At 43.9% G+C, this 22,500-nt stretch overlaps 1 protein-coding gene across 2 annotated transcripts in view; it reads left to right on the forward strand.

The window, feature by feature from the left end:
- The window catches only part of megf6b (multiple EGF-like-domains 6b), a 167,878-nt gene that overhangs the window by 128,613 nt on the left and 16,765 nt on the right, over positions 1-22,500 (forward strand). For both annotated transcript variants that reach the window (XM_063215721.1, XM_063215722.1), the window contains 12 exons: positions 1-76; positions 520-648; positions 1,024-1,158; positions 1,519-1,653; positions 2,144-2,269; positions 2,496-2,627; positions 3,199-3,327; positions 3,604-3,735; positions 4,230-4,358; positions 5,227-5,355; positions 5,739-5,867; positions 7,272-7,400. The exon at positions 1-76 is cut by the window's left edge and continues 53 nt beyond it. In XM_063215721.1, coding sequence (XP_063071791.1) covers positions 1-76; positions 520-648; positions 1,024-1,158; positions 1,519-1,653; positions 2,144-2,269; positions 2,496-2,627; positions 3,199-3,327; positions 3,604-3,735; positions 4,230-4,358; positions 5,227-5,355; positions 5,739-5,867; positions 7,272-7,400 — 1,510 coding nt within the window. The remainder of the gene's footprint in view (positions 77-519; positions 649-1,023; positions 1,159-1,518; positions 1,654-2,143; positions 2,270-2,495; positions 2,628-3,198; positions 3,328-3,603; positions 3,736-4,229; positions 4,359-5,226; positions 5,356-5,738; positions 5,868-7,271; positions 7,401-22,500) is intronic.

A 22,500-nucleotide genomic window follows, 5' to 3' on the forward strand; every position in this document is an offset into this window, starting at 1 on the left:
AACGATGCCACCTGCGACCCAGTCAGCGGGCAGTGCCGATGCCCACCGGGGGTCAGCGGAGAGCTGTGTGAGGATGGTGGGTATACACTGGCACAGTGCCAACATACACACACACACACACACACACACACACACACACACACACACACACACACACACACACACACACACACACACACACACACACACACACACACACACACACACAATGCATTTCACATACGTCTGCTGTGCATTGTTAGCATATTTACAACATGGTAATAACAATTAATATGTTGGTAATTCATAGCGATTTGACAACCACCAACATACATTTAACTTACCCACTGTAGGATTACAACACCCTTATAACATGGTAATAACAGGCTATGAGGTACAGAGATTTAACTCGTGTTTGTGAAGTTATGTTATTGTGTGTGTGTGTGTGTGTGTGTGTGTGTGTGTGTGTGTGTGTGTGTGTGTGTGTGTGTGTGTGTGTGTGTGTGTGCGTGCGTGCGTGCGTACGTGTGTGTTCCCCAGGCTGCCCTAAGGGCCTGTATGGGAAGAGCTGCAATAAGAAGTGTAACTGTGCCAATAATGGGCGCTGCCACCGCACCTATGGAGCCTGTCTGTGTGACCCGGGACTATACGGACGCTTCTGCCACCTGCGTGAGTTTCTTTAAGCCATTTTCAGAGCTTATGTTGACATTTATGATAATGAAGATTCCTTTCAACATTTCTCTTTCAGCAGTTTGTTGTCTAGCACCTGTAGGTGATTGTTCACCTTAATTTTCTCCCTCCCTTTCTTCCTCCTCTTCTTCCTCCTCTTTTTCCTCCTTCTTGTCTTCTTCTCTTCCTCTTTATCACCGTTCTCCTCCTTCTCTTCCCCCTCCTTATCCTCCTCTTCCTCCTTCTCTTCCTCCTCCTTTTCATCACCGCCCTTCTCCTTCTCCTTTTCTTCCTCCATGTCCTCCTCATCTTCATCACCATCCTCCTTCTCCTCCTCTTCCTCTACATCACCATCCTCCTCCTCATCTTGTCTAGCCTGTCCTAAGTGGGCGTTTGGTCCTGGCTGTTCGGAGGAGTGCATGTGTGTCCAGGACAACACTCTGGAATGCCATCGTCGCCATGGCACCTGCTCCTGCAAACCTGGATACCAGGGGGACACCTGCAAAGAAGGTATGGTCAACTTACCTATAAACTATACAACATTCCACATACCGGGACATCCAAATCAACATCCAGCATCCAAATGATTTATGCTGCAGAGATATTTGATAAGTCAATAGTCAAATGACATTATTTTTTGTACAACTGTTCCCAGAAGCAGTCTGTGTGTACGCATGTGTGTGTTCATCCATGTGTGTGTGTGTTTGTGTGTGCTTGCGTGTGTGTGTGTGTGTGTGTGTGTGTGTGTGTGTGTGTGTGTGTGTGTGTGTGTGTGTGTGTGTGTGTGTGTGTGTGTGTGTGTGTGTGTGTGTGTGTGTGTGTGTGTGTGTGTGTGTGTGTGTGTGTGTGTGTGTGTGCATGTGGTTATAGAGTGTGACCCAGGCTCGTATGGCGCCGGGTGCGAGGGCAAGTGTGAGTGCCCGCCTGGTGTGAGCTGCCACCCTGTGACCGGTGCATGCCAACGCCATTGCCCAGCAGGAAAGAGGGGGGACAACTGTGACCAGGGTACCGTGCTTTTACATGCACATTTCACAAACACCATGACATTATTAGCCATAGTGTATTGTGTATTATACAGTAAATCAGCTATCTTCCTTCAGGATGGATTTAGTACTCTGAGATCTTTGATTTCACAACTCTCCCTCCCTCAACCCTCTGTAATTCTGATCTACTACCTTTTTGCTACATTTTGCTTTCCATAGCGTACATGCATTTTTGATAAAATCAAACATCTAATACTAAAACCATACACAGTCTGAATCATGCATACATGCATTGAATTAAGAACCAGTAGAATGTGCTGTGCTGTGGATATACTGTAAATTCACAATTAGTCAAATAGGCATTCATACTAGATAAAATTTGTTGTGCAATAAGAGCAACCTGGCTTTACAATACAGACCTGGTGTTGACACAGTATTTTGTAGTCATTCTGCAGGTGTGTGTTGTTTGCTGTGAAGGTGTCTCATCTCTGTTCTCCCGTGCTCTGCTGTAGACTGCCCTGAGGGGAAGTTTGGACTGGGCTGTGCTCATGCCTGTAACTGCACTGGCTCCCCCTGTGACAAGGTGACAGGCCAGTGCCTGTGTGTCAACGGCACCATCGGGAGACGCTGTGAGAAGGGTGAGTTTGCAGATGACGCTGCTGGCGGACATGATGCTGAGTGAGACTGACTGGCTCTCTGACTGAGAAACATTTGCCATACTGTATCATTCATCTCCCTCATGCATTAAAACTGAAAGATGATGTAAAATGAACGTACACTGCTACTAACAACAAGCTTTTCAGTCACACAGTGTCTGGTTGGTGATGTTGTTGTTATGTGTGTGTGTGTTGTGTGCGTTTGTAGTGTGTGAGGATGGCCGCTGGGGCCCAGCGTGTAAGGAGAAATGTCCCCAGTGTGAGAACAAGGGGGTGTGTGACCGACTCAATGGCACCTGCCTCTGCCCTCCTGGATACATTGGGCGACTCTGCCAAAACGGTATGTGGCACTGAAGTTCTCTGAAGTTCACCCCTCCCACATGAAAATGATGCTCACTTGTACAGGTTCAGACCCTCTTAATGAGGGTATGGGGCGGCCAGACTAGATGTTCTCTCTGTGAATGTACAATAGATGTGATGAGTGTTGTTCTTTGACTACATGACATTGTGTGAATTTCCACTCCCATCCCATACCTTTGTATTTCATACCCTTGTATTATAATCATTGTCTTTGTGTGTGTGTGTGTGTGTGTGTGTGTGTGTGTGTGTGTGTGTGTGTGTGTGTGTGTGTGTGTGTGTGTGTGTGTGTGTGTGTGTGTGTGTGTGTGTGTGTGTGTGTGTGTGTGTGTGTGTGTGTCTCGGTGTCTGTGTTTGTGTGTGTGTCTGTGTTTGTGTGCGTGTGTGCGAGTGTGTGCGCGTGCGTGTGTGTGTGCTAGTGTGTGCGCGTGCGTGCGTGTGTGCATGTGTGTGTTTGTGTGTGCGTGTGTGTGTGTGCTAGTGTGTGCGCGTATGTACGTGTCTATTTAACTGGGTACATGTACGTAACTGTTGTGTTTTGTGTGTGTGAGCAGTGTGTCCTACGGGACGCTTTGGGCAGGGCTGCCAGCAGCGGTGTGTGTGTGAGAATAACGGGCGGTGCCACCCTGTGACCGGCCGCTGCCACTGCGCATCCGGCTGGACTGGACACAACTGCAGGAAAGGTACATGCAGAAAGATGCACACACACACACACACACACACACACACACACACACACACACACACACACACACACACACACACACACACACACACACACACACACACACGCACACGCACACACACACGCACACGCACACACACACACACACTGGACAAATCTCAACTTCTAAAGCCTTACTATGTAAAATACGGTTGTGTGTTTCACGAGTGTGTTGTTTCTACATTGTGGGACGAGTGCATTGTTTCTACATTGTGGTTGTTTGTTGTGTGTGCAGTGTGTAACCCTGGCCAGTGGGGGGCAGATTGCTCAGAGGCGTGCGACTGCAAGAATGGGGACAGCGCCTGTGACGCGGTGACAGGGATGTGCCACTGTGAGGCTGGCTTCACTGGAGCGCGATGTGACCAGAGTGAGTGCAGATACACAACATTATTACTGCCTCTGGGGGAAACAGGCACTAAAAACCTTGCTTAGAACATTTATTGGGCCATCTTCATACATGAGTGATTGACTGACTGATCTGAATGAATGAATGAATGAATGAATGAATGAATGAATGAATGAATGAATGAATGAATGAATGAATTAACTTTCATACTAAAATCCTATGTTTAAACAAAACTGCTGCAGAAATTATGAATATCATTCAGCATAATTAGAAAGCAAATCGCTCTTAATGCTGTGTTAGTATATGTGGACTGTAAATAAATATGCAACATGTTACATGCATAAACTAAACAGGCTCACTGTAACTGCTGTTATAATAAACATTTGTAAGAGACAGTATTACAAAAGTAATAATATAATGAACCTGTAAAAGACAATATTACAAAACAATAATAATATAATGACCCTGTGTAAGACACAATAATAGACATTTTGTCATCGTGTGGCTCTTCCCAGAATGCCCGGCAGGTACGTTCGGGCCGCGTTGTCGCCAGCGGTGTCAGTGTGACAACGGGGCCACATGTGACCATGTGAGCGGAGCGTGCACCTGCAAAGTGGGCTGGACCGGAACTTACTGTGAGAAACGTGAGTGAAGCTGGTCATGCTCTCTTCTCTTGGCAGCAGTTTGTCTGTTCGTGCTAATTTAAACACACAATAATGATATCACAAACATACTCATTAGTGGTGTCAACAATGATCGATTCGGCGATCCGAATCGATCCGGGGCATGGACGATCCAGATCCAGATCCGGCAAGTTCCAGAATCAATCCGGCAATTTTTTTAAGTTTCAATTACTTCCATGGATATTTCGGGAGCAAATGAATATTAAATTAAATAAAAACACTTCAAAACATTGCAAGACTGATACAGACTGATACAGAAAACAGCCAATAAATTGTTGCTCAGTATCTGACTACTTGTATTTCCTCATCATGGCTGAACATTTGCTTTGCGTTCAGTAGAAATGTAATGCATTGCAATGCATTGTAGAATTGAATCGAATCGGATTGGATCTAATAGAATCGAATCGAATCGGATCTACTACCTCCCGAATCGTGATCGAATCGGATCGTGAGGGCAGTGCCGATCCACACCACTAATACTCATACATGTGTGTACTTGCACCATGCAGGCTGAAAGCTCACTGCCTAAATATTTATGTAGCACAAGGTAATCATTTTGTAGGCTAAGCAAAATCATGACCATTATGAAAATGGTCATAATGTGTGTGTGTGTGTGTGTGTGTGTGTGTGTGTGTGTGTGTGTGTGTGTGTGTGTGTGTATGTGTGTGTGTGTGTGTGTGTGTGTGTGTGTGTGTGTGTGTGCGTGCGTGCGTGTGTGTGTGTGTGTGTGTGTGTGTGTGTGTGTGTGTGTGTGTGTGTGTGTGTTTATTTTTCTATGTGTTTATGTGTGTGCTAATGTACATATGTATGTGTGTGTTTGGCTGGTCAGCATGTCCGCAGGGCTTCTTTGGTCTGGAGTGTCAGCAGAAGTGTGCGTGTCTGAATGGGGGCGGCTGTAACCATGTGACGGGCCGGTGTGAGTGCCCAGCGGGGTGGCTGGGACCCCAGTGCAACCAGAGTGAGTCCCATGACAACACACACCTCAGCACACACGCTCCGCCAAACTCATGAGGCATTCACATGAATGATGTATTGGTCTGTCATATTTATTAATATCTGTCATAGTATGATTTAATACACCAACTAATATACATACACAATACATATTACACATTACATATTACAGAATGCAAACTATTAATGCATACAGAAATAAATATAGTATGAATTAAATAGAAATACAGTGTATGCACTGTATAGTACATTCATTTCATTGATTTCTCATAATAATCCTCAAGATGTCCAAAACTGCAGTGTAAACCATACAGGTTGCTTGCTTGTTGTGGACATGAGCTAACCTGTGTGGACCTGTGTCTTTCCCAACTTCTCTGCCATCCACAGCTTGCCCTGTGGGCTCTTTTGGAGAGGGCTGTGCCAAGAAGTGTGCCTGCCAAAACAACGCCACCTGTAACCCAGCCAATGGCCAGTGTGTCTGCAAACCAGGGTGGAATGGAGTGCAGTGCTCACAGGGTAAGTGTGTGTAATGTGGGCCCTGCTGTGGTCATCCGGTAGGGCACTCGCCTGCCATGCAGCTGACCCGGGTTCGATTCCCGGCCTGGGTCCTTTGCCGACCCCCCTCCCTGTCTCTCTTCCCATTCGCTTTCTGTCTACCTCTCATACTGTCCTGTCCATAATAAAGTCTAAAAGACCAAAAAATATCTTTAAAACAAGGGTGTGTAATGTGTGGTTAAGGCAGAGTGAGAAGGGGGCGGGGGCGTTTCAAATATAGCTGCCAGCTCAATTCATGTAATTTATCCCTCCTTGATGATCCCCTGGTGGTGCAACCTGCTGGACACATCTTCAGTGACTCTCCCGAGGTCACTGGGTGTTTGGTGCAGGATGTGTATATGGACTTGTTGATCTACGTGAATGGATATATATTTGTGAATGATATCCCACCTTTCACACCAGTTTTGTGTGGCTGTGATATTTCCCCATGGCCAACTTCCTCCAAGGACTTTTTAAAATCTGGATGTGCACTTTATAGCAAACCTAATATTTTAATATGTGGTCAGATTGAGTGCAGTGTTCACAGGTAGCGGCCACAGGGGCCTCTGTCTTACCTAACTGCACACAGGAGATCAATACTTCAGTAAGCCGTCATGCTTAGCTCCCTCATAAATGGCTCACTACAGTGTGTGATGGCCAACAAGTGGAAACACATGGTTGTTTTTGGAGTCGCCTCGCTGTATTGTTCTTACAGGGAAGGGAAGTGAAGTGAAGTGAGCCTTTTGCTAATGGGAAAACCTCAAGTGTGAGTGAGGAGTGAGGAGAGGCTCTGAGTGGTCGTCTGAGGAGACACAGGAAAATAAGAGTCCAGTGACTGAAGAGTTCAGTTAACTATATGGCCTGCAGCTACTGGAGGGAGAACTTACAGTAAATGAGGCCTAGTGGGGGTGTGTGCGTTTGTATCTGCCTGTATATTTGTGTGTGTGTGTGTGTGTGTGTGTGTGTGTGTGTGTGTGTGTGTGTGTGTGTGTGTGTGTGTGTGTGTGTGTGTCTGTGTCTGTGTCTGTGTCTGTGTCTGTGTGTCTGTGTCTGTGTCTGTGTCTGTGTGTGTCATAGTGTATACGAGTGTGGGAAGTTTGAGGTTCTCTCAATCCTGTTTTCACTGACTGTCAGAGTGTAAGGGTCAAGTTGACCGTTTCAGTTTGTTGTCCTTTCTATATATGTGTGTATGTTTGTATGGATGACCTAAGTGTGTTTACAGTATGTGTTTTCTGTATATGTCTCAGTGTATATTAATAATTTGATTGATTTTTGTGTGTGTGTGTGTGTGTGTGTGTGTGTGTGTGTGTGTGTGTGTGTGTGTGTGTGTGTGTGTGTGTGTGTGTGTGTGTGTGTGTGTGTGTTTAATGCTGCACTGTACTGTAGCGTGTATGCTGGGCTTCTATGGTGTGGACTGTCAGCAACGCTGCTTGTGTCAGAACGGGGGAACTTGTGACTCCAGCAGCGGCCGATGCACCTGCCCCCACGGCTGGACTGGCACCGCCTGTGAACTGGGTAAGACGCATGGAGGGTGATACCACATTAGCAAATAAAAAGCAACATGAAACGGAATGGAGTAAACACAAAAAAGCAACTGCTAATGTCTCTGTGGGCATGAGATGACTAAATGTGTACAACAGTCGCAATGTACATTTCCTTGTTGGCTTTCCATTTCCATTCCTAGAATCTATGGATGCATTGTGGATCTAAACTATTTAGTGCATTGTAGTTAGGACATGGTGTTACCTTGTACGCTCTCTCTCACACACACTTGTCACAGGGGGTCGGCTGTGGCCCACCCATTCTCTGTCTTCCTTAATTTCCTGGTTCTATTTTTCTCCCCTGTCTAAACAAGCCAAAAAGCCACTAAAAGTTAATCAGATCTTTTTTTAAGTTTCAAGTTTGCATACACATACAGATTTGTCCTTGTGCTGCATTCAGCACCCCAAGCTTTTACTTTTCATGAAGAACACAGGAAACAAACCTAAATCTTCTTCATCTTTCTGAACACCCAAAGACACTGAACAAAATAATAAATAATGAAAAAATGTCATGCAAATGAAGTGCTCAAGTTTAAAATGACGTGCTCAGATAAGAGGCCTGTCCACACGTCCCAGCCTTTCAGCCCCAGCCGATCCGAAAGCAGACAATCTGGATTTAGAAAGTAAAAGTCCTCCCATGTATTCTTCTGCCTATGCACGGGTGATTTCACTAATAAATCCATTGAACTCTGTGAAGGGGTAATTAGGGTCAGCTGGTTGATGGAATTGGTTGGAGCTAGTATTTGGCAGGTTTTGTTTTGGTTTTTACACCTTTTTTAACTTCACAGGACAGTGAGAGATAGGAAACGAGTGAGAAGAGAGAGAGGATCGGAAGACGTCCTTGGGCCGGAATCGAACCCACGTCTCCGGCACAATGGCATGGTGCACTAGCCCACTAAGCCACTGTCGTGGTTTCCAATCGATGTGTCAATCAACAGGCCATGTGAATATGGGGTAAAATAAGAATAAGTTAGGAGACAAATCATTCAATAGGCAAATACACCGGCATAGTTTGTTGATGGAGACTTTTATTAACTCGACTCAGGTGAGGGACATTGTAGAAGCAAGTTCAACGTACAAGTTTCCAATGCAATACATCTTAGACTTGAAACATTTCAGCAAGACAACAAGTTTTTGTAAAACCAAAGTTTTCTCCGGAGGCTAAGTTTTCTCCGGAGGCTAAGTTTTCTCCGGAGACTAAGTTTTTCTTGGAGACTAAGTTTTTGTCAGAGGCTAAGTTTTTGTCAGAGACTAAGTTTTTTCCAGAGACTAAGTATTTTCAATAAACTAAGTCCCACAAACCAAAGTCGAGAATTACTTACTGCAAAGCCAGACAGCAAAGTTGATCAACTGAGGAGATGCGTCAGGTTGTCTCTTGGGATTCCGTTGGCATTGTCCTCTCGAGCTCTGGACTGGCCATCTTTTATGCTCCCAAGCCTGGGGCATCTTGTACACCTGACCAATCCCTGTCCTTTGTCCACCTGGTCCGATCATCTCTCGGCCAATCAAATTACAAATGACGTTATGAGAAGTCGGGGAAATTCACAATCGTGGATTTATCGACGGGAGTTTTCCAAAAAGAATATAAATTAAGGGCTATTTTGGGTTTTGACAAGTGACATCCTGTGCTCTCCAGAGGCGTTTCTAGGTTCAGATGGGGCGCCAATCGAAAATGCAAACGAATGAACATTTGCCCCAAACTCACCACTACTGTAGTACAGTATGGGCTCTTATTCATTATCTAGGCGCTTGGGGGTCCCAAGCAGCTGCTGGTCTTGCTTGGTAGCTAGATACGCCTCTTGTGTTCTCTTCACGGAAAGTTTTGATAGGTGCTTAAATCATATTCCTCATTAACACTGGGAGATGGGATCAGGCCTGTCACCTAGACTCCGTTATCTATAACTTATGTCCAGACCTAACGAAGTTGCAATGTGTAACTTATGTTTGACCCTTCATGCAGGGACGCTACTGGGCCTGAGACAAAGCAATTTGAAAGGGCCTCTGATCCAATGAATACTATGTAACGAGGACCTAATCATGGGCCTCCTCTGTCGGTGTTCCTGCCTATATGGACAAGAAACTCCCGTTTTGTTCTTTTGGAGCCACGTAGCCCCTTCTCCTAACGCGGGCACGAGGATGCACCTGATGCTCCTAATTAAGGCAGTTTGCGGTTAAACAACACCTGTTGCTAGCTGTCACAAAGATACTTTATGTTACTGTAGGTCCATAGGCCACTATCAAAAGCAGTCTAGCCGCTGAAGTCATATTTTATAGCTGTCACCCTCATGGACGTCTAGGGGGTCCTGGACACCCAGACGCCTTCACTCCCTAGTCTTCAAGGCCACGCACCTGGTCTCTTACGGTGGAAACTTCCCAACGATGGTCTGGCCTAGCTTGGACTTTTTCAGTCAGTCACATTGTATGTGGAGAGGGACTCTATTAGTATATGGTCACATCTAGGGACAACCACCTTTATCTTTTTTATATAAATAGAGCTTCAATAAAAACCAATTTAACGTCAACTTAATGTAATACTTAATATGTTTCTTACTTCTCTTCATTGTAAGGTATAGGCATGTAAGTTAAGGCACACGCACACACACACAGACATGCATCCCTGTTAAGACAGTGATGTGCGCCACCTGCACTTGGCAGTCTTCCCAGACTTCTTATCAGGTCCTAGCCACTACTGCGCACACACACACACACACACACACACTTGCCCACATACAAGCCTCCCCGTCAAAGCAGTGATGTACACCTGCATTTGGCAAAACGCCCAGACTGGGCCTCTGTCAGGCACAGCAGCCCTTATTAACAGACACACACACACTTTGGGTTCTGTGTCTCTGTTCAACATAAGAGAATTAAGATATTAAAAGTGAAAATGCAAATATAATAGAAATAAAAGTATATAAAAGTAATAATAGTAATATAAATATAATGCAAGTAATATAATATACTGTTCGTTTTTATTATCCTTTAGGTGCAAGCACTAACTAATCTGTCACTCTATATACCAGATTTCCTCCACATATTCCCCCCTTTGAGGCTTATTAAGCCTCATGAGAGTGTGAGTTCCATCTGGTATCCTTCTAGGGACCTTTGCATTCCCGAGACGGTTCTTGAATGAAATTTCCCTATTATATGTTTCTTACATCATTATTTCTTAGGTACGTCTTATAGTCTTAAAGATCACATATTATAGATAGAGATAATATGCTACTACTACTTAACGAGAGTATGAATATAAATTAATTTGCATAAGCGTGAGCATAAGCATTATCGTCAGAGTGATCCTTATTTGATCAACTCCCCTAGGTACTAACACTACTCTAAGATCCTTGGGTCTCCCGGGAGGGGCCCATGCTCATCCTCTTTAACTTCCCAGACCTCTTCTTTTACTGAGGGAACCTCTATCGGCGGATCTGCATCATGCAAGACCCTTTTGATAGGTACTTCTTCGGGCGCATGGTTACGACTACTTTCAGCTGGTCAAGTCAGGCTTCCGACTGGGTGAACCCCTGCCTTGGGCGCTCCTCTACTCTGCAAGAGCCTCACTAGCATCACCTTGCTAGAGGTCACCTTGCCAGCGGTCACGTCCCTTCTTGGGGAATCACCATCCACTTGTCGTGTCAAACTGCCAAGCTGAGTAGCGTCACATTCGTACATTCGGGCCCTTTGAGCTCCCTCAAACTGGGCTTCTTCCTTTTACAGAATTTCGCCTTCTTTTTAGATTTAGGATGGACCTCTCCTGGGGGACCTCAAGTCATCGTCTAGGTTGATTAACATGTGGTTACATATAACATATACATATAATCTGTATAATATAGTGAGCACTCGGCCTAATCATAATACTACTTAATCTATGCATAATAAATCTAAGCATACACTAATTTAAGCGTTAAATATTAAAGTACTAATAAACTAATCATAAAAGCGTAAAAATAATCATAATGATAAGTGTAATAAGCAAGCGGAAATCTACCCTAATCACGGAGATCACTGGCGGCCTTGCGTGTGAGGGCTAGTCCTCAAAGAAAAATTAACGTTACCTATATTGATTATATATAAAAGCTTCTACATGCAGGTGTACCCCCAGCCCAGCTTATGCAACCAGTCTGCCTCCTTCTGCACTCCCTTTCACTCCCTTGGACTACTGTTTGCACAAGTCGGGCACACACACAAGTGGGGTATTATGTACAGAAAACCCTCAATCGTCCTTCGTTATCCCAGGCAGTTAAAGCCTTGGCCATCTAAGTGGTCCAGCAAAGTGTCGGGCACCACACCGTTTTCAGTCCTCATGACTGGCTGACACTGTATTCTACCTTAATCTCTTTTCTTTTGACTTATATATTTTCTTTACATTTTATCATATCGTTAATGGGACCGCTAAAACTCTCCCTAACAACCTCTTCACACCTTGCAACTTCTCAGTTGATCAACACAGACTTTTCATGTACTTCAACACAGTTATATGGCGACCCCTGTTCCTTGAAATAATAAACCAACATAATTCAGAAAAGAACCTCCTGCTTGTCACGGTAGAGATAATAAATAAGCAAAAAGGCAGTTAACACATAACAAAAGTGCACGAAATAAAACATGAAATAAAGGTAATGAGAAACACAGGTCGCAAACTAAAACAACGTAGGACATAGAATGAAATGAAATGAAATAAAATGAAACAAAATGAAATTATAGAGATTTTTCTGAAAGAGGAAAAAGAAATAAAAGTCAATCGCTCCTATAATGTCTCCACCAACTTCATCAAATATGATTAATGATAATAATAATAATAATAATAATAATAATAATAATAATAATAATAATAATAATAATAATAATACGAAGAATGGAATAAAACAATATAAAATAGAATAGAATGTCATATTCAAGGTAAGAATAAGAAATGAAAATTAAAATAGAAGAAAGTATAGGGAAAGTAAGAAATAGAATCAGTACACAAAATAAGGAAAATAAACCAAGTAAAGACATAGGTAAATCTTGGCCTGACATAAAACAAAATGTAAGAATAAAACCATGTAAAATAGAAATAAAACAGCTAGAATAATATCACAATCAAGATGAACGAATGGAAATCAGTGTGAATTGAAACAAAATCAAAAACTCCCTACCTCCCCCCTTTGCGACACTAGCTTTCGCATACAGGGAGTTTCACACTCGGCTTGACTGGAACCCCTTTTCTTGAAACCCCTCATCTTGAACCCTGTCCATTAGTTCATAGAGACGATTTTCAACTTCTGTGTCAAGTACATTTTCCCTTCTGGCGAGTTCTTCCATTGGGCCTGGGACTATCAGTTGTTTCTCAATGATATTAGCGAAAGTTTTAGAACAGATCCTCCCACAGCATGCAGTTATACAACACACCAGGGCACCCACTATCACTATACCTAACATCACCTTAAGTACCCAGCCCAGAATAGTGGTCCCAAAGGAGCCTCTGGTGTTTGTTAGTGACGCCCAACCTGATGAGAAGAAGTTTTCCTACCCCTGACCATTCTAACCCTTTGTCCTTCCCTGCATGGTAATGGGCTACATCTCTTACTCGTATCAAACTGGACATGGCCTCCCGGAATTGGTTATCTAAATCAGGGCTATTCGCTGGAGGTATCCATGTACATCAATCTTCCCCAACTATCGCACACATGCCTCCTTCTTTTGCTGCTAGCCAATCAACTACCAGATGTAATTGGAGCGTCATTTTATTGTTTGCGACCAAGCTCTCGGTTAACCCGTTCAGTCTTTCATTGAGGACATCCAACGCTGTTATTGTGTAATTCATGAATTGTTGTTGATTGTAATAAACAAAATTTATCCATTTAATGTTCTCTGAAACCTTCAGTGCTGTCCCAATGATTGGTATTGCAGCTACAAATCCCCCTATAACCCTATTCCGGGCAGTGAATTCGGGTGGCACGTCTTCTATTGAGGTCATTTTGAAACTCGTCAGACTCGAGTCGGAGGATCTTTTAGACCGTTTGATAGCATTGTCTATGTAGTTAGTGGAATTTAATCTGGATAGGGGAAGGATATTTGTTCTCTGCCCTATCCTCACCCACGCACATGTACCTGACCAATTCCATGGCATCCTCCCAGTCATCCCCAAGATCTTTGGAGATGGTACTACGCCAATTTGTCCTATTTTGAGCCGGCCATAAAAGCACTCTGCAAAAAAAGCACATTTTGCTGTTCTGTCTACTGTATAGTCTTTTATCCATGCATCTTGGGTTTCAGTTATGTTTGAGAACTTTCTTTTACATACATCCAATATTAGTTCCCCATTCTGGAAACTGTTGGGATTGTCCCAAGGAAGGTCTACACTAGGGATGCAAATTATCGATTAATTCATTAATGATTAGTTGAAAGCCTTATCGATCGATTAATTGATAAGCGGCGTTTTCTCCCCAAAATCTCAATGTTTCTGGAAAAACCTACTAAATCTAAAAATGTTAATTAAAAATTGAGATAAAATACCACATTTAAATTAATTCTATTTCAATTCTTTAATCCAAAGGTGAAATATTCACACTATTCACAGCCCTCTTCACACACACTCTTCACATGTCCATTTCACCTGGGTCTCTTGTCAGTTGAATTGTCGATTAATTGCGATTAATGTTTTTTAATTCATTAACACATTGATCGATTAAAGTCGATTACTCGATTAATCGTTTGCATCCCTAGTTTGCACTACCAATTTCAAGTACACACCAGGGAAATTAAAAAAATTCCACATCCCCACCCCAGGCAGGAAACCCAGGCACCACTCCAGATTCCTCTTGTCTCCACACATCTAACAAGGAGAACAGGACCGGAATGGCATATGTTTTCAACCACTGCTTAGAGCATGCATAACAGTCCCCTTCAGGATATAGAGACCTGCCCAGTGGAGCCAGGCATTGGTCTCAAACCATTCAGAAATGTCATTCATTAGTTCACGCTTCTTGCGGAGACGTCCTGGATTAGCCTCCCACCGACTCATGTAAATGTCGGCAGGGGACCAACTATCAGGGTCCTTAGTTGTTCGCTGAAGACATGCAAAATAGTTCTGATCACCTTCCTGCATGCCTGTTACCTGCATCATAATTCTTTTCTGCTCAACATCGTTCCAAACCTTTGCCCTAATGTTTTTTCGCAACATATATATCGCACGGCTCTTCCTGCTGTCCGCTGCTAAAAGTAGCCAGTCTTTTAAAGTCTCTTGACTGCCATACCCACACCGATTCATAAGTGTCCGGGGTGTAGAGACATGTCATAAGGGCCTCGTCTCCTGATACCTGAGACCCCACAGGGTTGTTTTGGGCTACCTGCGGGTCATCTCTGCCCAACCCCCTCTCAAGTTCAACGCCCTCAGGTGTCAGATTCATACCCTTGGTCAGTTCTGTCTGTGTGTCCATTTCTCCCAGGATTCCTCCCTCGCCTGAGCTAGTTATGCCTAGCATTACATCTTCCTGGGGGATATCTGTTCCTAGGTGTGTCTGTGTCTGTGTCAGATTTGCTTTCACCTTAGGACTCATCATACTCCCAGTATGCTGCTGTAACTGGGTCATCATCAGCTCCGAAGAGGTTAGGTCTGGATAATAGTTTGGCTTGTTGTACTGCATAGTCATCGGGGGAACTCTGAGAGGAGTCTTTCCCATGCACCCCCGTCGTCAGCTGCTGAATCAGTCCATGACCCACCTGATGGTGCGGGTCTACGGAAAGTTTTTTGGGGTCAAGGAGTTCATCTTCGACATGCTCTTGCTCTGCCCCGTGCCCTCCCACACTTTCTTGTTCACTGGGCGGTTGGGAGTCTCTTCCTCGGGGCCCAACGCCTCCTGGCTCGGGCCCATATTCTGGTGGAATGTTTGGGTCGTTAAGGTCCTCTAGGAACCCTCTGCTGACGAAAGGTTGATCTGATGGCCACCTCTCAATGTCTGGAAGGTCGTCTCCGACGTTGAGGGGGCTTGGAGTTCCTCATGGGATCTCCTCTGCTCCACGCCTTCCTCTGGCTCCTCTCCAGGTGCTTCTGGTTCCTCCGCTGGGGTCGGCTGTCCGTCATCGATGGTTGTAGATTCGTCCGCTCCTCCGGGCTCTGCATTTGTACCCACGTCGACTTCTCCTCCTGGCTCGGCGACTGGATCATCCTGCTGCTCAGGTCTGCCATTCTCTGGGTCATCTCGTCCGCGGTCGCTCGGCACGGCAGGTACACTCCCCTCATCCCCTCCTTCATCGGGCGCGGGGCTACTGGATGGGTCTCTGGCGGTAATCGGATCCACGTTTTCTCCTGGATCTCGGCCCTCCTGGAGCTCTGGATCACCGCTACGGTTACCTGCTGACAAATACTAGGGAGAAAAGAGAGAAGGAGCCCCAGGCCTAGAAGGCCCAGGAGATATCGACGGAGTTTGGGACGGCCCTCCGTCTTCATCCCGACCTGGGTCTGCTCCCCCTTGGTGGTCCGTCACTGTCATCATCATTGTCACCCCCTCTTGGGGAGGACTCGGGAGGTGGCGGGTCATTCTAGCCTTCGGATTCCCCACTTGTTCTTGGGGCCCTGTAACAACAGTTTAGGCAATACCACACATCTGATCATTTAACTCTTACCGCTCTTCCAGTGGCCTTCACTACCTTGTATGGTCCCTCCGCTCTAGGGTCCAGATCGGTTGAACACTCCCAGGAACACGTAGTCCCCTGGACGCACCGGCAGCCCTTCTTCCTCAGCATTCTTCCCCAGACGTCTTTCTCTTGCCTGTTGCTCATTATAAATAGTTTTGTGAATATTACACAGTTGCAAAATATACTGTCTCATTTCTCGACTCAACGCCTCGGCGGGCGGCCTCTGTGCATCTCGTAATCTTGGGGTTGGCATAGCCCTCCCCGTGAGCATTTCCTGTGGTGTCAAGTGTAGGGTGGCCATCGGTCCGTTTTTACGACCTGTTCGCGACGTCCGTGTGTCCCTCTCTTTGTTTTTCCTTTCCTCCTAGCCTTTTGCTTATGGCCTCGAGATGCGAGGCAACGTCATTGACGAAAACTAGACCTTGACAGTCGGTCACGTTTCCGATATCTGCGGCCGCCATGTTACTCCAGATATAACCCCATACTTAGCCCAGCGAATTAACTGTATTGCTGTCGCCTTATGTCGGGGAAATCTCCGTGCAATAGCCCTATATGAAGTTCATTAACTGACTGTATGAAAGTTAAATAAGGTAACTATATTATTGTCTACTGTCTGTTTCCTATTTTTTCCTGCACTGGTGGCAGCGCATAGTGCAACTAAGTTTGTCCGCTAAATGCCTTTACAACGATACGAGGGTTCTCACAACTTTACAAACAGGGCAAAGAAACGTCTTTCTGCACGGGCGCTGTCTGTATTTTGAGCTCCATCCAGCGTCTGCATGGAAAAAAAGGTTGACAGAAGCGGTTTGCCTCCCTTAAAACACCGCTGATAAACACACTTCTGACCTCAAAGTTAATCAAATTAATTGTTGGCTATTAGGCCTACGAATGACTACCCAAAATACATTTTAAAAAAAATAATACGAAGCCTACACAGAGTCACAGACAACAACGGAAGGATTTGTCTATCGTAACCTGCCGTCTCTGATACAATAGTGGTACTGATGACTCCTTTATCGGAGTGAGATAATGAAATGCGAAAATCCTTCCCCCAAAAAATATTGTTTTACAAGTAAAACAGCTGTTGGCAGCTGAATTTAGTCTGAGGTAAGATGGCAGCGCTGTTCCCTGATTTCTGCCTACAGTTTAGAATGCCAACTTCACTGTTTTCTCCATGGAGGCGGGGATTCGGCAAGTCGAAGCAATGGGTGCGCGCAAGGACGCTAGGTTAGAAAGTTAAGGGGCGGGGTTGTCCGGCCGAAGTCCGGACAGCTGGTCACCCTAGTCAAGTGGGTGCTTCAATCTACCTCACACCTCATTTTCACCTCATCCACCCAATTCAGACCTGTTCTTTGAGTGATTTTCAACACCTTAGCATACCATTTGCCCTCTACACCATGCCTTGGCTTTGAGGATGAAATATACACCCAAATCTCAACCTCATTCGCATGCTCTGAGCTACCTTTTTCCACATGTTGGCGACAAAAGCCCCCATTGTGGTATTCCAAACCTATGGATGAGTTCCCTTATCAAAGGTTAGTCACTTCTCATCTTGCTTTGGGCTAGGATATGCTTCGACCCATCTTGAGAATCTACACACCACTACTAACACGTATCTCATATCTCTCACTGTCTTGTTCATGTCTATATAGTCCATTTGTAAATGTTTATATCGACCATCAACTGCTCAATGACGAAGTGGAAGGGATATTTTGCAAATTACGCATCCCTGCGAAATAGTTATTGCCATGGCCTGCTACTTCCATTGAATCAAGAGCAGTTGGGTGCACACTAGAGATTAGACAAGTTGGTTCTAGGTACACTTGTCATCTACACTCATGTTGTTCTTCCTATTTTGGGAACAATGTCGTGCTCAATGATCCGTCATGCCACATGCAAAATACAAATTATTTCTTCGTGTCTCACTTATACACTCTGAGTGTCCTTTACCCCTCCCTCTCCCCTTTGCACTGCAGCCACTCACTGGACTCTTGGTCTCTGGGAAAGAGAGTGATCAAAAATCGTGATATAGTGTTACAAAATATTTTCTTTTTATTAGTTGTGTTCTATTAGTTTTAATTCTATGTATAACTGCAGTGCTAGTCTTGAGCTACAGTGCACAGTGAACACTTAACTCTCACCTTAGGTGGTTATTTTCACTTCACTTATAGCGTAGTTTCCCTCTTTCTTTTTCTAATTACCAAGGCTCCACCTTGTATTTGCTTACAGTAGGTATGATCCACATTCATTCCTTACTTATCTGTGTAGAAACCTTTTATGATTAATTTACCCAGTTACACACCTTATTTCAGTTCTCTCCTTTTCACACACACGTTGCTTATCTTACACTCTCTCACACACATAGGCCCTACTGCAAGAGACACGTCTCTGTCTACCCCTCTTACACACATTAAAAAGACAAAACATGCCTCTCTCCCACACAAAGTCAACAAACTTGCATACCAGTTGGAGCTACTTCTCCCTCACACTCTAATTAACACTAAAACTTCCATTAACCCTAAAATCTCCAGGGGTACGACTCCTTGTTATAATTGTCAAGTGATACGCTTAAACACTTCTCATGGCAACGCTTATCATATGTTACTTCAACCTCATGTTTCTAAATATTAGAGACTTCAAACATTATTTTTATCAATACATTGGCTTACTACAAATTCGAAAACCATATAATGAATTCTTGACGTCCACCTCTAAATCAGACATGTATACTAAAAGTTGACACGTATACCAAAAATGAGTGTTCTGACACGTATGCTATAGATATTAAAACATACTGATGGCTCCTGTTTGTCTCAGAGGCTGTCTGTAAGTAGCCCAAGGTCTTCGGCAGGCACCCCTTATCAGACACATCAACTATCAACATGCACATTTCTGTGGCAGAGACAGAAAGACACTCAATATTGAAACCTCCAACAGTGTATGCTAAACCACCTGTTTGTCACTGCAAAGGCAGTATAATTCATCCAAAATTCTACAATATGACAATATCTGTTTGTTTTCAAAATGACATTGCACAATTTAATTAAAAGTGTTAAAATAAATGAATTTAAAATGTTTTTAATCTATAAAAATCCTTGATCCTATATTAAGATGAGTCAACAGTCCTTTTATTTCAGGGGGTTCAGATCACAAATTCCAAAATCGTCTATAATACGCATTTCACTGTAATGGCAAAATATACACCAATCTTGAAGTCAAATTTACTACCATTTAATACCCTTTTTCACTACCTTTAGATTATTTTTTACAACCATCACAACACTCCGATGCGAGTATTAACAAGACATTTTTTGTCATTTCTACCTCCTTAACATGTCATTACACTTTCGTTTTTTGCACAAAGACGCCCTAAAGGGAGCTGTGCGGCGGGACGGTACCATGCTCAGGGTACCTCAGTCATGGAGGAGGATGGGGGAGAGCACTGGTTAATTACACCCCTCACCAACCTGGCAGGTTGGCAACTTGACGCCCTAACCGCGTACCCATGACTGCCCTCAGATACAAAATCAACCATTTTTTTGTCAAAATGGTACAACTAAAAAAAATAATACTGTACCTCGTTTTTCAAAATATAATACCTTTTGAGCAAATTTACTACTTTTAAGGCCATTACATTTTGGCTTTTTAATTGATCAACTTTTAATACTTTTTAAAACCCTGCATACACCCTGTACTAATTGGTCAAATGTGCTTTGATATGTTGAAAAACAGTTGTGCTTGCAATTTTAGCCAATAAGAGGTTTAATCTGTATGTTAGATATTATTTTCACTTCCACAATCCACCTATCAATATCTCAAATCTAATTCTATTAATAATGTACCTCCTTGAACCAACTCCGATACACAAAAATCACCACCAACAAAAATGCTTCGAGCTCTCAGGGTTAAGAGACAAAACATCTGCACACAATTACACCTGTGTTGAACATTCAACACACATGCACACATACTATATACGCGGGCACACACTCACAAGCCGAACCTCTCATAAATACTCTACAGTGCATACTCACTGCTCCAGTAGTTTCTCGCTGGAGCTCCATTCACTCCCACATGCATACTTCCTGACCCCTCGATACTTTCTCCTCTGTTGTGCCTCTCTCCCCCCAGATTCTCTTCCTGACTCTCTGGTCTTTAGGAATGGGGCACTTGGCCTTCATATGTCCCTTCTGCCTACAGTTCCAGCATACCGGATTGTTCTGCTGGCCCTTTTCTTTTTGTGTCCCACCTCCCTGCCAATTAACGAATTTCTGTTCTCCTTTTTGTAGGCTTTGCTTACTTATTTCTTTAATCTGCATTTCTCTCAACATAACTGCTGCTTCCTCAGTCCTCTGTAAGTGTTTCACTTCGCTTTCCACTCCCTTATCAGTTTCAGACAGGTTCTGTAGGACTGGCAGCACTAAGGCCGTAAGGTTCATTATCATCACTTTGTGTTCATCGTTACTTTGTGTGATTCTTTCTCCCTCTTGATTTTGTTCAGCCAACCACTGGGAGACCACATGCATTACCTTAAAGGCAGAACACTTAGTGGATGTTTCTTTCACCGTTCCTGCCACCGTGTAGGTGGACGGATTAGTGGGCTGTTTTTCAATAACAATACGTTGCATTTCATTCACAAGTCTGTCATACAAGAAATACAGACAAAACTCCCATTTAAGACAATTTGATGATTTTTTCCTCTCAGTATTCTTCATATATATATCATCTGACTAGTAGTTCTAACCACAGTCACACAATTCATGTACTTCACATTCAGAATTAGTCGACTTTCAGTCACATACACATAGACAGACAAGGGAAACGAAACCACGCTCTCTCTTCACACCACCCCAGGACAAGACACACACAAGACCGACATTTCACAGACTGACACAAAGTGCAAGACACGACATGTAACAGTTATGGACTGGTACCAACAAGTGGTCAACAATAAACACAGTACAATAAACACTTAACATTCAACATTCAACATTTAGGCCTTTAAGACAAACAGACAAACAAAGAGACAGACAAACATACCGCAGCTAAAAACCCTCAGCTACCCGGGATCCCAAATTTATGACCTGTGAGATAACCTTTCTCACTAATGCGCATAACACGACAAAGCCGCAAACCTTCTTGCAAGACAACAAACAAAGACAGACAAACACACCGCAGCTAAAAACCCTTAGCTACATGGGTACCCAAAATTCCTTGTGAGATAACCTTCCCACTAATGCGCATACCACGGCAAAGCCGCAAACCCCCTTGCAAGGAAAACAAACAGAGACAGACAAACATACAATACTGACGGCTTATGCAGTAGTCTCTCATCAACAATCTTTTGCCATTCTGAATCATTAGTCCTTATGCACAAGTTCTTTTTATTAGAGGTCCCAGAGTCTCACCTCACCCCCACATGGAACTGACATCAAAATTAATTAATTTAAAGCAATGCGCTCACCTTGCAATTTGGTGTTTGGGGCCCCTTTTGATGTCACTTCCAGTGGTTGGCAAAGATGACCTCTGTTGGCCTTTGACCTCTTCAATATCCTGACTTCGTAGACGCCAGTTTTGTCGTGGTTTCCAATCGATGTGTCAATCAACAGGCCATGTGAATATGGGGTAAAATAAGAATAAGTTAGGAGACAAATCATTCAATAGGCAAATACACCGGCATAGTTTGTTGATGGAGACTTTTATTAACTCGACTCAGGTGAGGGACATTGTAGAAGCAAGTTCAACGTACAAGTTTCCAATGCAATACATCTTAGACTTGAAACATTTCAGCAAGACAACAAGTTTTTGTAAAACCAAAGTTTTCTCCGGAGGCTAAGTTTTCTCCGGAGGCTAAGTTTTCTCCGGAGACTAAGTTTTTCTTGGAGACTAAGTTTTTGTCAGAGGCTAAGTTTTTGTCAGAGACTAAGTTTTTTCCAGAGACTAAGTATTTTCAATAAACTAAGTCCCACAAACCAAAGTCGAGAATTACTTACTGCAAAGCCAGACAGCAAAGTTGATCAACTGAGGAGATGCGTCAGGTTGTCTCTTGGGATTCCGTTGGCATTGTCCTCTCGAGCTCTGGACTGGCCATCTTTTATGCTCCCAAGCCTGGGGCATCTTGTACACCTGACCAATCCCTGTCCTTTGTCCACCTGGTCCGATCATCTCTCGGCCAATCAAATTACAAATGACGTTATGAGAAGTCGGGGAAATTCACAATCGTGGATTTATCGACGGGAGTTTTCCAAAAAGAATATAAATTAAGGGCTATTTTGGGTTTTGACAAGTGACATCCTGTGCTCTCCAGAGGCGTTTCTAGGTTCAGATGGGGCGCCAATCGAAAATGCAAACGAATGAACATTTGCCCCAAACTCACCACTACTGTAGTACAGTATGGGCTCTTATTCATTATCTAGGCGCTTGGGGGTCCCAAGCAGCTGCTGGTCTTGCTTGGT

Source organism: Engraulis encrasicolus, chromosome 14, assembly GCF_034702125.1.
Source record: "Engraulis encrasicolus isolate BLACKSEA-1 chromosome 14, IST_EnEncr_1.0, whole genome shotgun sequence".
NCBI classification, from domain to species: Eukaryota; Metazoa; Chordata; class Actinopteri; order Clupeiformes; family Engraulidae; genus Engraulis; species Engraulis encrasicolus.